This window comes from Vombatus ursinus, unplaced genomic scaffold (assembly GCF_900497805.2).
Source record: "Vombatus ursinus unplaced genomic scaffold, bare-nosed wombat genome assembly UNPS02014807.1, whole genome shotgun sequence".
Taxonomy (NCBI): domain Eukaryota; kingdom Metazoa; phylum Chordata; class Mammalia; order Diprotodontia; family Vombatidae; genus Vombatus; species Vombatus ursinus.
This window is the reverse complement of record NW_020954585.1, coordinates 24,327,701-24,341,348: the sequence shown is the minus strand read 5'-3', so window position 1 is coordinate 24,341,348 and position 13,648 is coordinate 24,327,701. Positions and strand designations below refer to the sequence as shown.

The 13,648-nt window shown below is 40.5% G+C and overlaps 1 protein-coding gene across 1 annotated transcript in view; it reads right to left on the bottom strand.

Moving 5' to 3' along the window:
• Nucleotides 1-13,648, bottom strand: part of MYO15A (myosin XVA) — a 131,197-nt gene that overhangs the window by 97,213 nt on the left and 20,336 nt on the right. Inside the window, exon 8 of the mRNA XM_027874636.1 lies at nt 930-1,033. Coding sequence (XP_027730437.1) covers nt 930-1,033 — 104 coding nt within the window. The remainder of the gene's footprint in view (nt 1-929; nt 1,034-13,648) is intronic.

The following is a 13,648-nucleotide window of genomic DNA, read 5'->3' as shown; positions in this document are numbered from 1 at the left end:
GCAGCTAGGTGGCGCAGTGGATAGAGCTCTGGCCTTGAAGTCAGGAGGACATGAGTTCAAACCCAGTCTCAAACACATGACACTTACTACCTGTGTGACCCTGGGCAAGTCACTTAACCCTGATTGCCTCACCAAAAAAATAACCCCCCCTCCAAAAAAAAGGAATAGCAAGTTGTACATAATAGGTTTGCAGTTTCACGTGCAATCATCTTTTTTTTTCTATTATGTTATGGAAATGCTTATTTTATTTCTTAAGTTCAGAATAACTAGAAATTTAAAAAGATGGAGAATGTAAAATTTTATCTTGGAGGTAATAGGGAGCCCCTGGGATTTATTATGTATGTGTGTGTATGTGTATGTGTGCACGTGCACATGTGTGTTGGGGGGATGATAGTTAGACACGTGCTTTAAGAAAACCATTTCTGAGTGAAGGGTGGATTGGAGGACCAGCCTGAGGCAGGGAGTCCAATTGGAAGGCTCGTGCTCCAGTGAGGCAGGAGGGCATGAAGGCCTGCATCAGGGTGGCAGTTTTGTGAGTAGCGAGCGGAGATATCAAGGCAAAACATTGTGGAGGTAGAAATGAAGAGTCTTGGCAACAGACTGGACATGTGCAGTGAGTGCCAGAGTGTCTGTGGGCCTGGGGAGTTGGAGGTAGACGTCCTTGGACTATATCTAAGCGCAACTCACACTCACAGCATCCTGGCTGTGAGTACCTGCAGGTTAAGTTGAATCCTCTCATTTTACAGGGTCACACAACTAGTGAGAGTCCAAAGCAGGATTTGAACCCAGGTCGTCCCGACTCCAGGACCAGTGCTCTATCTACCCCACAGTGCCCCTACCTCCTGGTGAAAGGACAGCTAAGAAGGCTCCTCCCTTCCCATTCAGAGTTCTTCCTTAGAGGAGGACCCTCTGACCCCTCACTCACTCACCTCTCCAAAAAGATCTCTATGAACTTCCCGAAGCGACTGGAGTTGTCGTTCCTCACAGTTTTGGCATTTCCAAAGGCCTCCAGCAGGGGTGTGGCCTCAAGGATCTGGCCCCAAGACCACATACAACAAAACCAATGAATCCATCAGAGAAAAGGACACAGGAGGCATGTGTGGGTTAGTATCTCTGCTGAACCCAGGTGACCTGAAGACCTTCCAAACCCTCATCCAGGACCTAAGAGCCAGCCTTGAGCAAAACGGAATCCAACTAGCTTCTTTGAACCTGCTGACTCTTGGCCCCCACAGAGGAGACAGATGTAAAGACTGGGCAGATTTCAGAGGCTACACAACCAGAGAAGCGATGGGGACAGCTAGAGAACCAGAGATAGGCAGGCAGTAGATTGTGGGAAGGGTGGAGACAGCTTCTGCCTACCGTCTCAGACTACATGTCAGCCTATTTCAGTATGTAGAGGGGAGTAAAGGATGAGAACATTGGAAAGGTAGGAAGGAGTCAGGTTGTGTGTTTAAACACCCAACAGAGGATCCTGGAGGTAATAGAGAGCCACTGAAGTTTATAGAGGAGGGCAATATGTGAAATTTGGCCTGACCCAGGAAGGACAACAAGCCAGGAACAGGACTCTGAGGTCGTCTCTTATTCCAGAAGAATGGTTTTTACCAAAGCTTCTGCTTGGAGGAGAAAAGGGAAGTAGGAAAAGAACCTAGTCAACTGCTCAAGGCTATATGTTATACCATTATCAGCCCAAATTAGTATTAGGGCACTGCCATCCCCTCAATCACTACCAGCCCCACAGCAAACCAGCTCACTGCAAGTCAATCCCGCTTTAGATGCATGTTCACGGCAAGCCCTTCACTGCTCCCTCCCCACTGCACACTCTTCTCTACCACCCCCACCCACCATATGTTCCCCATTGCTTCCAAAGACCTCCACCAAAGTCATGGGCTCCAGGATCTGCCCCAACTATAAAGCCAACAAAACAAACCAAACCAAAACAAAACCAATGGCTTCTTCAGAAAGGAGGAACCTGGGGTGGGGGATGGGGGTGGTGTATAAGATAGTGGTTGTACGGTACAGTGGTGGTTGTAACCGTCATTCTGCTGGACCCAGAAGGCCTGAAGCCTCCGAGATTCACAGCAAACTCCTTACTGCTACTTCTAACCTCTTCCTAATTCCAGCCATTCACCCCATTTACTGCAAGCCCCATGCACTGCCAATCTCCTTTATGCAAAACCTCCATTCACTGCAGACCCGCCCACAAGACTATTCTCATATTCTCATCACAGTTCCACCATTTTCCACAAATGGACCACAATGGTTTCAGACCCCACCCATGGCTTTAAAGGGCCCTTGTTCGTGTTTGGCTCAAAAGCACTGCCCCCCTGGTTCCCTCCTCCCCGATGCCCACACATGAACACATGCAACAGACCATGCATGCATGCCAGATGCCATGTACCTTTATCTTCAGAAGCACATGAGTCAGGGAGAAGGATGGGGTCAGGAACAAGTTCTGGGAGTCAATAGCAGGACTGAGAGTCATAGTCCCTACCCCACCCCCATCATGACCTGTTACCCTAGGTCAAAGCTGGACCAACCCACTGTTTCCCTGTCCATCAGACACTTTGAGTGATAGGAGAGGGAACCCAAGCTCAGGGTTCTCTTCCTCTTTGGTGTCCTTAGCCCTGAGCCCACAAACTGGAATACGTCCATAGACGGCTAGCTAGGATGGTGAACATTCTGAAAGCCTTGTAAACTGAGGATCTGTTGATGGACCTGGGGAAGTTTAGCCTGGAGGGAAGACAACTATCTTAAAAAATTTGAAAAATTGTCAGTGGGGAGAGCCAGGAGACTCTTCTCTTTGGTTTCAGAAGGCAGAACCAGGACCAATAGATGAAAAATTTCAGAGAGGCATATCCAGGGCCAACATAAGAATGAACTAAAGTCAAGTAGGTGGTAAAGCAGCTACAGGGCTGGGCCTGGAGTCAGAGAGACATGAATTCAAATCTGGCCTCATATACTTACTAGCTGTGTGAACCTGAACAAATCACTTAACTTTCCCCATCTGTAAAATGGAGATCATAAATAGCCCCTAACCTCCCTGGGTTATTATGAGGATCAAATGAGATAATATTTATAAAGTGCTTAGCACAGTGCCTAGAACATAGTAGGTGCTTGTAGGGTCCCGATTGGGGAAAAGCCATAAAATACAGTAATAAGTAAAAAGCCATAAAAACTTAAGCTCTGTGAAAGGTGGAAGCCCAAACATGGTGACCTGTTAAAAATCATAACTTAGATACTGAATCATAATTTAAGATACTATGACCTATGAAAGCCATAACAAGAATTTCATGACCCATATATGACTGTACATGATCAATACACAAACTTAGGTTTGGGCATAGCATTGGCTTAACACCCAAGCTCATTACTAAGCAGAAAACCAAAAATATCCCTTTGTCTGTTTTCTGTAATTACCATGGGGATTTTTGAGGTTCTTTTGCAGGGATCCACCATTGGTCTGGCCGCCAACCCAGACTGCTGATTATCTGACCTGTTGGCAGGGATCCAACATACTGGCACCCAATGTAAGTAACCCAATTGATTAAACTACCACGTATTATCTATCTGGAGCTCCTTGGCCTCTTCCTTTGGTATTGAACTTGTCTCACTGTTTGGGAGGGAGATACAGGATTCTCTAGGTGGTGGAATTCTGGACCTTACAGTGCTTAATAAATACTGTTGTGTTGTTTTTTTTTTTGTTGTTGTTGTTTTTTAGGCAACTGGGCTTAAGTGACTTGACCTTAAGTGACTTGCCCAGGGTCACACAGCTAGTAAATGTCAAGTGTTGGTCTGAGGCCAGATTTGAACTTAGGTCCTCCTGACTTCAGGGCCAGTGCTCTATCCACTGCACCACCTAGCTGCCCCTAATAAACACTGTTTTTTAAAAAAGAACTAGAACAACCAGAGCTGTAAAACAATGGAAGGGGCTGTTTTGGGAGTCAGTGAACTCTCCATTGCTGGAAATGTTTTTTTGCAACATGGACTTCCTTTTCATGGGGCAGGTAGGTGGTTAGAGCCCTGGGTTTGGAATCAGGAGGACATGAGTCCAAATCCAGTCTCAGACATCTACTAGCTGTGTGACCCTGGGCAATTCACTAAAAATCTCTGTTTGCCTCAGTTTCTTTAACTATAAAATGGGAATAACAATAACACCTAACTTGAAGGGTTCTTCTAAGGATGAAATGAGGTAATTATTTACAAATAAGGACCCCTCCTCAGAATAATTTTTTAAATATATAAAATAAAATATAGAGGATTACAAAGGAAATAATTTCAATTATATTGAAATAAAGATTTAAAAATATCTTAAAAGCTGGTTCATGGATTCTAGGTTTAAAAACCTATATATTTTAAGCAGAATCTGGAGGACCACTTATCAATGACACTTTGGGTAGAGGGGTGGACAAGAGAATGTTTAAAGCCTCTTCCAACTCTGAAATGCTATGACTCTATGAATATATGCAGAGACCTCTAAGTCAGGGCCTTATCTCTACCATCCCCATCTCTGACTTCCCAGGCACCAAGAGCCAACCAAGTCAAGGAGTTTGATTTGACCTAGGAGAGAGGATCCAACTTGGGTAATGAAAACAGCGGGGGAAGATAGAAGTTTTAGAGCAGAAAGACAACTTAGAGGTCATTAATCTCAGGGTCCTATGCCCTGTGACTGCAAGAGTCCCACAAAGTCTGATATAAGCAGACTCAAGAAAATAGGAATGGGATCAGAAGTTGTCAAGAACTCACTCAGCAATCACTGATCTTGCAATGCAGAATTATCATTGCCTAAACCAGGGTGGGGAACCTGCAGCCTCAAGGCTGCGTGTGACCCTCTAGGTCCTCAAGTTCAGCCCTTTGACTGAATCCAAACTTCTGGACTTGAGGACCTAGAGGGCCACACTCGGCCTCAAGGCCACAGATTCCCCACCCCTGGGCTAAACCTTTGTTGTTCCCTGTACCTAATACCTCAGGCAGCTTTCTGCACAGCACAGAACCCAAGGCATTCCCAAGGACTCTTATGAGACTGCTAAATATCAGAGCAGACAGGCAAGGCTAAAGACAGGGCTACTCTACTTGCAGAAATACTTTACTGGGACACCAAAGCCTTGCCTTGCTTGTTTTCTCTAATTATTTCTCCATTCTGTTCTCACCCTCTGCCTTTGCTTCTTTCTAACACACACAGCTTTTCAGTGGTTCTACAATGGGTCAGCCTGGAATGCCAGCCCGGAGGCTCTGGTTTTCCTGTCCTCCCTCAGAGCATGAGAGAAGTCAATGCCTTTGTTGGAGCCATTGGCAGCACCTGCTACCTCCTTGTCCCCCAGAGATCATCTCTTTTGCCTTCTGGAAACCGAGGCCAAGAGAGAGAGAAAATGACTTACAGAAGCTCACGCCATGCATTGGAAGAAAAGCCAGGACTAGAACCCAGGTCTATTTATCATCATCCACAGCAGCAGCTGTGGCTGAAACAGCAAATCTTTACTGGGGGCTTGGTGCTAGATAAGACAATACAGGGGCAGTGGATAGAGCACTGAACCTAGAGTCAAGAAGACCTGAGTTCAAATCCAGCCTGAGACACTCAGTAGTTGTGTGACCCTAGACAAGTTTCTTAACCCAGATTGTCTCAAAAAAAAAAAAGATAAGAGGATACGAAGAAATCTAAGATATTATTTCTGTTATTGATATTTTGGTCTCTCTCTACCAGGCTCCACATGACCTCAATCAAGGCTGCAGGGACAAGGGGTGAGCATGGTTATCAACAGGGGCGGCAAAAAGCTATTACGAGCTTTCACCAGCTTCCCCCGCAGCTGTTTTCTCTCAAGAACAATCATTCAGTTTCTCCCACCCCACAGCAAATGGCAGCTCCTGAGTTGACCCGACTTCAGAGCTTTGGGCAGGAGAAAAGAGTCAGACTTGATAAAAGTACCGAGCCTGCTCTAATGCTATTGGAACAACAACAAAAAAAAAAGACTTCCAGCAAGAAAACTGAAGGAGAGTTTCTATAAAAGCACAGACTCTCTCACCATTTCAAAACATCTAAAAAGGTACAAAAGAAACCACCAAACCAAACATAGACTTATACTTAATAATTTAAGAACCGAAAGAAGATAGAAATAAATCCACAAAAGAAAGGTGGGGAAGGGAGATTGAGGAAATAAGGAAACACAATAATAATTTTTGAAAAAAATTAATTTAAAAATAAATTGTAAGCAAAATAAATTCCTAATACAATGAAGAAAACCTATGGCGTTTGCGGGAGGTACGACGAAAACCCTAGAAAAGAGGATGGAATGATCACAAGAACAATGAGAATGTTTGGAATGTTTAATAATCTGAAGGATTCTTTAGGACTTCTGACTAAAGAGGTGACATGTTGGGACCCAGAGGAGCCCAGCCCCTCCGTACCCAGTAGACTTCTAAAATTATACCAGGAGAAACGTGATGAAGAAAACAAGGAAAAAAGCATCATAAGCTATAAGCATCCCTCCAGTACAGGCCTACACAAGAAGTTTGCTAGAAACTTATAGAGGCTGTGAACAGAGACAAGCCAGATTAGGCAGAGAAGGCACAGTGTATAAAACAGGGATAGACCAGTGCCAGGTCAGTGCAGTGTTGAACCTGAGCCTGTGCCTGAGCCAGCAGAGAGTGGGCCAGACCAGAACCCAGGCAGTCCATGCCCAGCTCAGAGCTGGGCAGTCTGTATCTGAACCAGAGCAGGAGAAAGAATAAGACTAGCACCTGGGCAGCCCAGCACCCAAATAGCCCACACCCAAGCCATAGCAGGAAGCAAAAAAACGCAGGCCAGTACCTGGGAATCAAAGTATTTGGGATCTTGAAGGAAGCCTGCAATTAAAAATATCTGGTTGGGACCTGTCAGGTCACAGCAATGCACAGAATCAACTCCATGTTTGGTACTATGCAAGGGAAAGAAGGCAGCTAGGTGGTGAAGTGAATAAAGCACCAGGCCTAGAGTCAGAAAGACCTGAGTTCAAATTCGGCCTCAGCCCACTTACTAGCTAGGTAACCCTGGGCAAGTCACTTAACCCTGTTTGCTTCAGTTTCCTCATCTGTAAAATGAGCTAGAGAAGGAAATGGCAAACCATTCTAGTGTCTTTGCCAAGAAAACCCCAAAGGAAGTCATAAAGATTCAGACACAACTGTAACAAGTGAACAACAAAGAAAAGGAGACAAAAGGGCCCAAGGCCAAAACCAAAGACAATCCACCAGGAGACTGAGTCAAAGTCCAGGAATTTCTGCAGAGGTTGGGGCCTAGTCTTAACCAAGGCACCCAGTACCAAATGTGGTCTGTTCATACCAGAGGGTGTATTGGTAAATGCTTAACAACTGGCTCTCTGAAAACTAGAGGTATGGATGCTCACAATGAGAATTTAACAATTGACTCTCCAGAGCAGGTTTGAGCTGGCTCCAGCACGCTGCTGGTTCATACCATTCAATAGTATGGGAGACAGCGAACAGAGTCTGACCCATATACAACCTGAGCCTGGAGAAATGGGCAAACAGAAAGAAGGGGAAAGAACACCAAACATGAAGAAGTGCTATGGCTAGACAGAAGCCCGAGAGGAAAACTCAAAAGAACAGAATAATTCCACACATTCAAGTAAAGTCTTAGAGAAAAGAATGACCTGTTTGCAATGACTGCAAATGTACCTAGAAGAAATGAAATAAGAGCTAAATATAATATTAAATGAAATGAGATAAATGTAATATTAAACGAAAGGAGGAGGAAAGAATGGGAAGGAAGGACTGTCTGAAAATTGTGGTAGACCAACCAGAAAGCAATGACTCCATGAAACAAGGAATATTAAATACAGTCAAAAGATTCGGGGGCAGAGGGGCAGGGAATAGAAAAAAAGGATGTGAAACATGTACTATAAAAATAACTGACCTGGAAAACAAATCAAGGAGAAAAAAATTTAAGAATCATTGGACTACATTATCACCATTATTGTTTAATACAGTACTAGAAATGCTAGCTATAGCAATAAGATAAAAAAAAGAAATTGAAAGAATGAAAATAGGCAATGAGGAAACAAAACTATCACTCTTTGCAGATGATATGATGGCACACTTAGAGAACCCTAAAGAATCAACTAAAAAACTAGCTGAAACAATTAACAACTTCAGCAAAGTTGCAGGATATAAAATAAACCCATACAAATCATCAGCATTTCCATATATTACTAACAAAGCCCAACAGCAAGAGATAGAAAGAGATATTCCATTTAAAATATGAGAGAGTCTACTTGCCAAGACAAACCCAGAAACTGTATGAGCACAATTACAAAACACTTTTCATACAAATAATGTCAGATCTAAATAATTGGAAAAATATCAGTTGCTCATGAGTAGGCAGAGCCAATACAATAAAAATTAAAATTCTACATAAGTTAGTTTACTTATTCAGTGCCATACCAATCAAACTGCCAAAGAATTATTTTATAGAGCTAGAAAAAAATAATAACAAAATTCATCTGGAAGAACAAAAGGTCAAGAATATCAAAGGAATCAATGGAAAAAAATGTATAGGAAAGTGGCCTTGCAGTTCTAGATTTGAAACTATATTACAAAGTGATAATCCTCAAAACAGCCTGGTACTGGCTAAAAAACAGAGTGGTGGATCAGTGGAATAAATTAGGTACATAATAGACAGTAATAAATTACCACAGTAACCTAGTGTTTGATAAACCCAAAGATCCAAGCTTTTGGGACAAGACCTCACTAGAAGACAAAAATTGCTGGGAAAATTAGTAAGCAGTTTGGCAAAAACTCACCTACATCTCACATCTTATACCAAGAGAGGATAAAAATGGATAAATGACTTAGACATGAAGGGTGATACCATAAGTAAATTAGAAGAGTATGGAAAAAAATGTACTTGTCAGCTCTATGGATAAGGGAAGAGCTTCTGACCAAAAAAGAGATGGAGGAGACCATGGGAAGTAAAATAAATAATTTTGATTTTATGAAATTAAAAAGCTTTTACACAAACAAAACTAATGCAGCCAAAATTAGAAGGAAAATAGGAAACTGGGGGAAATTTTATAGTAAGTTTCTCTGATAAAGGCTTTTTTTCTGAAATATAGAGGGAACTGAAACACGTTTATAAAAATAAGAGCCATTCCCCAGTTGATAAATGGACAAAGGATATGAATAGGAAGTTTTCAGAAGAAGAAATCAAAGCTATTCATAGTCACATGAAAAAATGGTCTAAATCACTACTGATTAGAAAAATGCAAATTAAAACAACTCCGAGGTACCAATTCTAGAGAGCAATTTGGAAGTACACCCAAAGGGCTATAAAAATGTGCATACTCTTTGGTCCAGCAATACCACTATTAGATTTATATCCTAAAGAGATCAAAGAAAAGAGGAAAGGATCTATTTAGGCAAAAAATATTTAAAGCAGCTCTTTTTGTTATGGCAACGAATTGGAAATTGAGGGGATACCCAACAATTAGGGAATGGCTGAACAAGTAGTAATATATGATTGTGATAGAATATTATTGTACTACAAGAAAAGAGAAGCAAGATGGTTTCAGAAAACTTTCAAATAATTATGTGAACTCATGAAAAGAACCAGAAGAACATTGTACATAGTAAAAGCAATATTGCAAGTAGGATTGACTGTGAAAGAATTATCTATTCTGATCAAGACAACAATTCAAGACAATTCCAAAGGACCCAGGATGAAAAATGCTATCCACCTCTAGAGAGAGGATTAACCCTGAATGCAGATTGAAGCATATCTTTTTAAAAACTTTCTTTACTTTTCTTGTTTTCTTTTCTTGGTATGTGTTTTCTTTTGCAACATGGCTAATATGGAAATATGTTTTGCATGACTTCACATATATAATCAATATCAAATTGCTTGCCTTCTCAAGGAGGAATGAGAGATGGGAGACAGGCAGAGAATGCAGAACTCAAATTTTTAAAAACTTATTGTTAAAACGTTTTTACATGCAATTGAGAAATATTTAATGAAATAAATTAAAATATTTCTTTAAAAAAAAAAAGAATCATTGGGCTACATGTAAACCATGACCAAAAGAAACCCACTAGGATAACCATAGTTCAGGAAGTCATAACCAAATATTGCTCAGATCTACTGGAACCAGAGTTCAAAGGGAAAACAAGAAAGATCCATTGGTCACTTCCTGAAAGAAGCCCCAAAATGAAAACTCCCAGGAATATTCTGTCCTTCTCTTTTTCTTCTATACTCTTTCACTTGGTGATCTCATCCACCCTTGTCAGTTCAATTATCATCTCTCTGCAGACAATTCCTACTCTAAATGTCCATCTCTAGTCTCTCTCCTGAGCTCTAGTCCCACACCATGAACCACCTTTTGGACATCTCAAACTGTATGTCCAGTAGGTACCTCAAACTCAACATATCCAAAATAGAATTCATTAACTTTCTTTTCAAATCTACCACTCTAGAACATATTTAAAGAAACGGCAATTCCTTTGCTATGTCATCTTTCCAAAAAAGTTGAGAAAGGAGACATTCATCTCCTCTCGTGAGACAAATATTGTCCTGATGATAGAAGCAGAGAATGAAAACTATAGCCCAATATTGATGCAAAAATATTAAAATTTCTAATATCAAGAGCTAGTACAATTGTAATGGAGAAATACTAGAAGTTTCCTGCAATAAGACTGAAGTAAAGTAAAGATGCCCTAGGCCTCCACTGTCATACCACTAGAAATACTAGCTATGGCAATGACAGGAAAAAAGAAACTGTAGGAGTTAGCATAGCTAAAGTAAAAGCTAAATTACCCTTTTTTGAGGATGCTATGATGATTTACTTAGAAAATCCAAAGAGTCAATGAAAAAATTAATCAAGGCAATTAATAGCTTCAGTCCAGTAACAGAATATTACAGAAATCCACAAAATTCATCTGTCTTCCTACAAATTATCCCCCAAAAAAGCCAGAAAAAAAAGACAGGAGAGAAATCCCATTTAAGATAACAGCAAAATGCATTAACTCTCTGAAAATTAACCTGCCAAGACATTTCTAGGACTTGTAAAAATATAACTGAGATGATTTTTATAGGGAAAAAAAGAAGTCCTAAATAATTGAATATATAGTACATGTTCATGTCTGGACCACACCGATACAGTAAAAATGATTATACCGCCCATATTATTTTTACAGGTTTAGCACTTATCAATAGATTTACTGAAGAGATACTTTATAGAATTAGACAAAATAATAAAAAACTTCATTTGGAGGGGTCAGTGGTCAGGCTACATCAAGGCTATAAAACAAAAAAAAGTTGTAGGAGTCACTCTTAGGTCTATCAGATCTAAAACCATACTATGAAGCAGTATTTATCAAAACTGCCTGGTCTTAGATAAAACACAAAAGTCAATGGAATGAGTTAGGTAAGCAGGACCTAGGAACAAAAATGCCCTACATGCTGGTGCTTGACAAATCCAAGAAAGCAAATTGCTAGGATAGGGATGAGGCTGCTGGGGGATACTGGTAATTGCTTTGCCCTCCAAATAGGTTTAGATCAGCATTTTATACCTTAGGCAATAAGATTCCAAACTGACGTCATATAAACATAAGAAATAGTACTATCAAAATGCCAGGAGCAAAGAAGGTTAGATCTTTCCTGATTATGAGAAATAATTAAATAATCTATTAGATATAACCTTTATAATATATTTATATGATATATTGCTTATTAATGACATTTATAATATTGTTTATATTTTATATGCTTATTATTTATAATATGTACATATAAATAATTATTTCCTAATTATGAGAAAATGGATGGAGGCCGGGCACAGGGCATAGTGGACAGAGGAGCAGCCTCATAACCAGGGAGAACTGGGGTTCAAAGCCACCTTCTGACACATACCAGCTCTGTGACCCTGCATAAGGACTTTCACTTCTTAGGTCTCTAGGAAAGTCTCTAAGGCTATAAACTGCAGAGAAGTTGCTGACCTGCATTAGTGGAGGGCATTTCCTCCTCCAGGAGTTCCCTATACCAATGAAATTACAGTTCTAGTCCCTATCCCTAATAACGGATAAGGGGAAAATATACATCTAGAGAAGGGATGGAAGGAATGATAAAGAATTGACAGTCTTCATTACAGTATTTTAAATTAGAAAAACTTTTGCACAAATATAATCAATGCAGCTAGAGTTAGAAGAAGCCATTTGAAGTGGGGAAAATTCACTTAAAAACTCTGACAAAAGCTTGACATCCAAAATATATAGGGAATTAGCATAAACATATAAGAACCATTCTCCAATAAAGGATATGAATAGGTTGGGGGTTTTTTTGTTTGTTTGTTTTGTTTTTTGAGGCAATCAGGATTAAGTGACTTACCCAGGATCATACAGCTAGTAAGTGTTTAAGATCAAATTTGAACTCAGGTCCTCCTGACTCCAAAGGCCAGTGCTCTATCCACTGCACCATCTTGCTGCCCTGATATAAATAGTTTTCAAAAGAGGCAACTGATAGCACAGTAGATAGAATGCTGGACCTGGAAGTGGGAAGACCTCAGTTCAAATTCAGTCTTAGACCTTTATTAGCTGTGTGACCCTGGGCAAGTTATTTAACTTTCGTTTGCCTCAGTTTCCCCAACTGTAAAATGGAGATAATAATAGCACTTAACTCCTAAGGTTGTTCTGAGGCTCTAATGAGACATTTATAAAGTGCTTAGAACAGCACCCAACATGTAGTAGAAGCTAAATAAATGCTAGCTATTATTATTATTATTTCTACCACCACCACCACCACTACTACTACTATTACTACTACTTACAAATAACAGTAACCACTTTTTGTGAAGACCCTAAAAAGTGGGAAAACTCATTTTTGGTGAGACCCTTGGCAATCTCATGAGCTCTTATGGGTTTAATTATCATCTCTGCACTGATGACTTTGAGATCTAAAGATCCAGTGCTAGTCTCTCATCTGAACAATGGTCTTGCATCACCAATGGACTTTTGAACTTCACAAATGGGATATCCTGTAGGCATCTCAAAATCAATAAGTCCAAAGCACACTAATTTGCTGCTGCTGAAACTGAATTAGCTCAAAAACTGTGGAAAACAATTTGGAATTATGCAGGAAATGCTACTAAATTGTTCATATCCTTTAATCCGGAGATTCCATTGTCATCCCAATGAGATTATTTACAGAAATCTTACATGCACAAAAATGTTCAGAGCAGCATTAGGGAAGAGAATAAACATTGAAATAGTGGCTACTATGTGCTATGCACAGAGTGAGTGTTTTTTACAAATATTATCTCATTTGATCCTCATAACAACTCTGGGAGGTAGTTGCTATTATTATCCCCATTTTACAGTTGGGGAAACTGAGGAAATCAGAGATTAAGTAGTTTGTTCAGGGTCACACAGTTAGTATCTGAGACTGGACTTGAACTCAGTTCTTCTTGACTTCAGGCCTTATCCACTGTGCCACCTATCTGTGTGATTTGTGATGATAAAAAGTTTGCTACAGTAAAGGACTAATTGATCCCTGCAAGGCCCCAGAACACTTCCTAGGCTTTCCCTCATTGGGGTTGCTGTTGTTCCTCCTGCATTGCCAAAGAGGACCAATGACATCATAAGGGTGATGTCTTGACTTGCTCATGAATTGGACTTA